The sequence below is a fragment of the Lucilia cuprina genome, chromosome 3 (genome assembly GCF_022045245.1).
Source record: "Lucilia cuprina isolate Lc7/37 chromosome 3, ASM2204524v1, whole genome shotgun sequence".
Lineage (NCBI taxonomy): Eukaryota > Metazoa > Arthropoda > Insecta > Diptera > Calliphoridae > Lucilia > Lucilia cuprina.
The window spans coordinates 8,448,981-8,456,338 of NC_060951.1; the positions used below are offsets into that span (position 1 = coordinate 8,448,981).

General features: G+C 30.7%; 2 protein-coding genes across 2 annotated transcripts in view; one reads left to right on the forward strand and one right to left on the reverse strand.

Annotated features, from left to right (window-relative positions):
• Nucleotides 1-3,396: 3,396 nt before the first annotated feature.
• On the reverse strand, nt 3,397-5,956 carry LOC124418748 (visual system homeobox 2-like). The gene is made up of 2 exons (XM_046946032.1): nt 5,953-5,956; nt 3,397-3,668 (listed from the first exon to the last, which is right to left on the reverse strand). The coding sequence occupies exons 1-2, from the start codon at nt 5,954-5,956 to the stop codon at nt 3,397-3,399; spliced, it is 276 nt and encodes a 91-aa protein (XP_046801988.1).
• A 114-nt stretch (nt 5,957-6,070) lies between these two features.
• LOC111685194 overlaps nt 6,071-7,358 on the forward strand; it is an 8,088-nt gene continuing 6,800 nt past the window's right edge. Inside the window, exon 1 of the mRNA XM_046946033.1 lies at nt 6,071-6,129. Within this exon, the coding sequence (XP_046801989.1) occupies nt 6,071-6,129 (59 nt within the window). The remainder of the gene's footprint in view (nt 6,130-7,358) is intronic.

The window sequence follows — 7,358 nt, forward strand, 5'->3', positions numbered from 1 at the left end:
AAGATATATTATTGTAAATTTTCTCATGGGAATATTTTTCGTTAAAGTGGTTGGAAACAGAAACATATGAATGTTTTAAGTGGCTTTGGTAAAGAGCAAATATTAGCCGCTTTAAATAATATTAAATTTTAGACTAATAAAAGTTCATTTAACTTTAAATGATCATCGGAATTTTTAATACAGATAAAAAATAAACATTACTTGCAATTTTCGGTCGAATTAATTAAATAATTTGTATAAATTAAATAAAAATTAGACTAAGTTTTGAGGACAACAGAATGTTATATACTAGACTAAGTATAATGCAGAGAACAGTGCAGACAATAGATGATACTAAAGTCTACATTTTAGACTAAACAATAATCCAAACAATATATAGACTAGACTACAGTCCAGAGTCTAAACTAAACTACATTTAACACTATATATAGATTATAATCAAGAGTATGGACTGAAGAACAGTCTACATTATGGACTGTAGAACAATCCATAGTCTGGAATATAGAATGGACTATAAAGCCGTCTATAGTCTGGACTTCAAAACAGTCCATAGTCTGGACTATAGAACGGTCTATAGTCCAGAATATAGTCACGAATATGAACCTAAGAATAGTATATAGTCTGGACAATAGAACAGTCTATAGTCTGGAATATAGAACAGTATATAGTCTGGACTATAGTGTAGTCTTTAGTCTGGACAATAGAACAGTCTATAGTCTGGACTATAGAACAGTCTATAGTCTGGACTATAGAATAGTATATAGTATGGACTATAGACCAATCTATGGTCTGGACTATAGAAACAGTTTATAGTTTGGACTATAGAACATTCTATAGTCTGGACTATAGAACAGTCTATAGTCTGGACTATAGAACTGTCTATAGTCTGGACTATAGAACAGTCTAAAGTCTGGACTATAGAACAGTCTATAGTCTGGACTATAGAACAATCTATAGTCTGGACTATAGAACAGTCTATAGTCTGGACTATAGAACAATCTATAGTCTGGACTGTAGAACAGTCTATAGTCTGGACTATAGAACAGTCCATAGTCTGGACTATAGAACAGTCTATAGCCTGGACTATAGAACAGTCTATAGCCTGGACTATAGAACAGTCTATAGTCTGGACTATAGAACAGTCTATAGTCTGGACTATAGAACAGTCTATAGTCTGGACAGTCTATAGTCTGGACAGTCTACACTCTGGACTATAAAACAGTCTACACTCTGGACTATAGAACAATCTATAGTATGGACTATAAAACAGTCTATAGTCTGGACTATAGAACAGTCGATAGTCTGGACTATAGAAAAGTCTATAGTCTGGACTATAGAACAGTCTATAGTCTGAATGAATCTGAAAAATAATTCATTCAATTCCCTCTTTTTTCACTCTATTTTCCACTCTATAGTCTAGTCTGTAGCCTAGTCTGTAGTCTAGTCTGTAGCCTAGTCTATAGTCTAGTCTATTGTCTAGTCTATAGTGTAGTCTATAATGTATTTTATAGACTAGTCAATAGTCTATAGCCTAGTCTAATATATAGTTTATAGACTAAGTTTGGTCTATAGTCTAGTCTAATCTATAGTGTAATCTATAGTTTAGTTTATAGACTAGGTTTGGGCTATAGTCTAGTCTGTAGTCTAGCCTGCAGTCTAGTCTATAGTCTAGTCTATAGTCTAGTCTATAGTCTAGTCTATAGTCTAGTCTATAGTCTAGTCTATAGTCTAGTCTAGTCTATAGTCTAGTCTATAGTCTAGTCTATAGTCTAGTCTATAGTCTAGTCTGTAATCTAGTCTATAGTGTAGCCTCTAGTGTAGTCTATAATGTATTTTATAAACTCGTCAATAGTCTATAGCCTAGTCTAATATATAGTTTAGTTTATAGACTAAGTTTGGTCTATAGTCTAGTCTGTAGTCTAGTCTATATTATTTTCTAGTTTTTATACTAGACTATAGTTGAGTACATAGTGTAGTCATTATTCTTGTCTAAGGTCTAATCTGTAGTTTAGTCGATAGTCTAGTCTTTTCTGTCGACCGGTCTAGACTGGAGGCTAGTCTATAGTCATGACTATAATCTAGTTAGTAGTCTGGACTATAATTTAGTTAATAATCTGGTCTGTGATTTGAACTTTTGTATTGTACATACTTTGTGCTATAGTTAAGCATATTGCCTGGACGAATCTATGGTTCGTTTATAGTCTATCACTTAGTCTTATCTTTAGACTGGAATATAGTCTTATCTGTAAATAGGTTTATCTTTAAACTGGACTATAGTCCATTCTATGGAGAGTCTATAGTCTAGTATAGATTTTGAATAAGACTCTTAAGGTTACACAATACTTGTAGTCTATAGTATGGACTGAAGTTTAGTCTACTTTCATATTAATAAGTAAAAAATAATATACTTTTCTACTGGCGATATGCGATTTCTGTTGACTAGTGTAATTTATGAAAACAATAAAATAAACTCTTCTCAATATTACAATAAAGCCGCAGGGCATTTTTATGAAGAGCACAAAACAAAAAAAAAAACATAATTTTCAATTTTTATACGTTGATATTTGAAATTCTCCACCTCATTTGCAAATACAACAAATATATTTTTGCAATTTAGTGCATTTTTTTTCCAAAGTTATTTATTTATGTAAAAATGGTGGTTGATTAATAAAATTACAACAAGAAAAAAATGTAAAGCAATGGAAAGAGTAAAGAAAGCATGATATGCTGACGATGTAGATGATGGCTGGTGCTGGATGCATAAGAAAATAATGGTGTAGTGTGTTGAAGAGCCAAAAGTAAGCTTTATAAGCCACTTGAAATAATGGCATTGTTTTGCTGTTAATGACATATAAAAATGGCAATTGGGCATGAAGGAAGCAAACAGCAAAAAAAGAAAAAAAATCATAAAAAATTATTAAAAGGGGAGAAATAAGCAAAAAAGAATTTATATGAATGTTTTTACAAAAAAATATGAAATGTTTAAATAAAATATTGTGTAATGACGTGCATCATGATATACCATCGGACCAAATAAAAACCATAAATGAAGGTGTGAAAAATCATAAAATTTCTATCCAAATATTGTTTTTTTCTCTCTTATGAACACAAACAAAAATTCATCCTTTCTTACGTTTTCATAATAAAATGCATTTTTGTATTTGCTTATATTTCCCAAGACATCCTTTAACAGGATGTAAAACAGAAGCTTATGCATAAACAAAAAGTGTTGTAGGTCTTAAGAAATATTTTGCCAACATACAACACTTTACAATTCATCTCTACTTGTTGTTGTTGTTTTTATCTTTAAAATTCTCTGTCTGTCTTAATTATTCCTTTAGGATGCTTAAAGTAATTAGTCATTATTTTTGTTAAACTACACAAAGGATTTAATCTTTATTTATTGTGGTAGTAGGTTTTTGAAAAAAAAGTATTAAATTTCATTGGTTCTCCACTTACTTGTATACGATCCTCAGGTAGTTCTGTTTTCAAAGACAACATTTCACGTGCATATACATCTGGATAGTGTGCCTCTTTAAAAGCTTCTTCTAACTTTTCCAATTGATAACTGGTGAATATTGTACGACTATGTCGTCGTTTCTTCTTTTTCTTTTTGTTCGCAAATCCATTGAGACCATCCAGAGAGAAATCTTTACCGGCTAGAGAACCTACAAAGAATTTAAAAGCAAGTACTATTTAGTTTTACACTCAGGAAAAATGTTTACAATCTAGAACACTTATTAGAACATATTTGATTATTAGTGCACTTTTTTCCAACGGATCTAGTCTATAGTCTAGTTTATAGTCTAGTCTATAGTCTAGTCTATAGTCTAGTCTATAGTCTAGCCTATATTCTAGTTTATAGTCTAGTCTATAGTCTAGTTTATAGTCTAGTTTATAGTCTAGTCTATAGTCTAGTTTATAGTCTAGTCTATAGTCTAATCTATAGTCTAGTCTATAGTCTAGTCTATAGTCTAGTCTATAGTCTAGTCTATAGTCTAGTCTATAGTCTAGTCTATAGTCTAGTCTATAGTCTAGTCTATAGTCTAGTCTATAGTCTAGTCTATAGTCTAGTCTATAGTCTAGTCTATAGTCTAGTCTATAGTCTAGTCTATAGTCTAGTCTATAGTCTAGTCTATAGTCTAGTCTATAGTCTAGTCTATAGTCTAGTCTATAGTCTAGTCTATAGTCTAGTCTATAGTCTAGTCTATAGTCTAGTCTATAGTCTAGTCTATAGTCTAGTCTATAGTCTAGTCTATACTCTAGTCTATAGTCTAGTTTATAGTCTAGTCTATAGTCTAGTCTATAGTCTAGTCTATAGTCTAGACTATAGTCTAGTCTATAGTCTAGTCTATAGTCTAGTCTATAGTCCAGTCTATAGTCTAGTCTATAGTCTAGTCTATAGTCTAGTCTATAGTCTAGTCTATAGTCTAGTATATAGTCTAGTCTATAGTCTAGTCTATAGTCTAGTCTATAGTCTAGTCTATAGTCTAGTCTATAGTCTAGTCTATAGTCTAGTCTATAGTCTAGTCTATAGTCTAGTCTATAGTCTAGTCTATAGTCTAGTCTATAGTCTAGTCTATAGTCTAGTCTATAGTCTAGTCTATAGTCTAGTCTATAGTCTAGTCTATAGTCTAGTCTATAGTCTAGTCTATAGTCTAGTCTATAGTCTAGTCTATAGTCTAGTCTATAGTCTAGTCTATAGTCTAGTCTATAGTCTAGTCTATAGTCTAGTCTATAGTCTAGTCTATAGTCTAGTCTATAGTCTAGTCTATAGTCTAGTCTATAGTCTAGTCTATAGTCTAGTCTATAGTCTAGTCTATAGTCTAGTCTATAGTCTAGTCTATAGTCTAGTCTATAGTCTAGTCTAGTCTATAGTCTAGTCTATAGTCTAGTCTATAGTCTAGTCTATAGTCTAGTCTATAGTCTAGTCTATAGTCTAGTCTATAGTCTAGTCTATAGTCTAGTCAATAGTCTAGTCTATAGTCTAGTCAATAGTCTAGTCTATAGTCTAGTCTATAGTCTAGTCTATAGTCTAGTCTATAGTCTAGTCTTTAGTCTAGTCTATAGTCTAGTCTATAGTCCAGTCTGGTCTAGTCTATAGTCTAATCTATAGTCCAGTCTGTAGTCTAGTCTATAGTTTATAATCTAGTCTATAGTCTAGTTTATAGTCTAGTCTACAGTCAAGTCTACAGTCTAGTCTATTGTCTACTCTATAGTCTTGTCTATAGTCTAGATCGTTGTCTAGTCTAGAGTCTAGTTTATAGTCTAGTCTATATTCTAGTCTATAGTCTGGTCTATAGTCTAGTCTATAGTCTAGTTTATAGTCTTGTCCGTAGTCTAGTACAGAGTCTAGTTTATAGTCTATTCTTTATTCTAGTCTATAGTCTGGTCTATAGTCTAGTCTATAGTCTGGTCAATAGTCTATTCTTTAGTCTAGTCTTTAGTTTAGTGTATTGTATATATAGCTTGTTCGTGTCTATGGTCTTGTCTGTATTTTAATCAATAGTTTTTTCTATATTAGTCTAGTCTAAAATATATCTTATATATACAGTATTAGACTGGGCTATAGTCTGGATTATAGACGGTTCTATTGTTAGGTTTATTGTCTTGTCTATAATATCTATTGTCTGATTTTATATTGTGGGTTCAATCATGTCTTAACTGAAATAAAAATTATTCTTTTTTAGATTTTAAAATAGTTAAGTAAGAAAGTACTTAAAATATTACTTCTGAAAAGTAGGACTTTAAATTATTGTCTATAAATATTACTTTATATTTTCCACACTTTTCATACTATACATATTATTCTTCTTAGAAAATTTCCCCACAATTATAAAATTTCAACACATTCATTTACCTTTAACAGCCACTTGAACTGATGATCTTGCTTGTTGGTACAAAGAACATTTTATTGATTTCCTTTTACAAAGAAAAAAGGAAATTTAATACTCATTTTAATGAAAAAACTCCAACTTAATAGACTTAAATAAACAAAGTTTATTTTCTAATTCTAATTTCTACTTAAAAATCGTGAATAGCTCAAGTTACAGCGGCGCATAAAGACACAATGCCAGTTGTAGAAGAACAGCAGCAACTCATCAGCAGTCGCAAAGGAAAATGCAACTTGTAACTTCTTGAAAAACACTTTGAAAAGAAAAACATTTGTAGCGCCGCCCCCCTCGAATTATTATGGATAGGTATAGTTTGTAATTTTTCCTTTTACAGACCCTGTTGCAGCCAGACGAACATGTGTGATGGATTTGCAACAATTTCTTTTACTTAACACACTTGTTGACTGTTCGTAATGATCGTTTACATTTGTTGCTGTTTGAGGTTTCTACCGATCTTCTAAGGTTAGTTTTTTATTAAATATTCAAATTCCGTTAAATAAATATGATTTTCCTAGAATATTTATTTGTTTTTTCTAGTTTACTAATGATGACAGTTTATTAGTTGGTACTTTATTTTAAATGTGTTATTTAAAGTGTTTGGCGTTTTTATTTAAGGACATTGAAGAGGGATTAAAACTCTTTTAAGGGGTTAAGTAAATAACTTAAGGAAATACTTAAACGTAAGGTTAAATGTGGGAAAATTGTTTTAAAATTTAAAGAACATTTTTAATTCAACACTAGATGTGAATATAGAAGTACATCTAGTAACTAAGAGTCAGAAGCAGTCACTCAACTGGACCAGACAAAAACAAAGAAAAAATTACAGAAATATAAACAAAATGATGATCACTTCAACAACAGCAACTCATCATTAATCAAAACCGATGTATCCAACACCAACTGTTTGACAACATTATCAATTAACAACTTACATCAAAACATACACATACATACATATGTATAAACATCATTTTATTCTATGACTGTAATCATCAAAATACAAGTTATTTTTTTTAATAATTTAAGTCTAGTCTAACAGCGTAATATTATTAGTAAATCCCCACAAGACTTCAGTTCAATTCGACCAAACACAGCAGCGATGAATATACATATAGCACTGTTATATTGACTTAATGCAAAAGAATTTTGAAAAAAAACTCATTAATAAACAATAATTAATTCGCTTTTATATTTTGTGTGTAATTTTCAATAATTTAGCAGATATACCTGTTGAAATATTTGAGAATATAAATTAAAGAATTTTAATAAATGTTAAGAAAATTAAAGGAATGAATTGACTGACATACAATAGTCAGTTATAAAGTTGAGTCTAGTATATTCTAGTCTATAGTCAGCCTATAGTCTATAGTCTAGTCTATAGTCTAGTCTATAGTCTATAGTCTAATCTATAGTCTAGTCTATAGTCTAGTCTATAGTCTAGTCTATAGTCTAGTCTATAGTCTA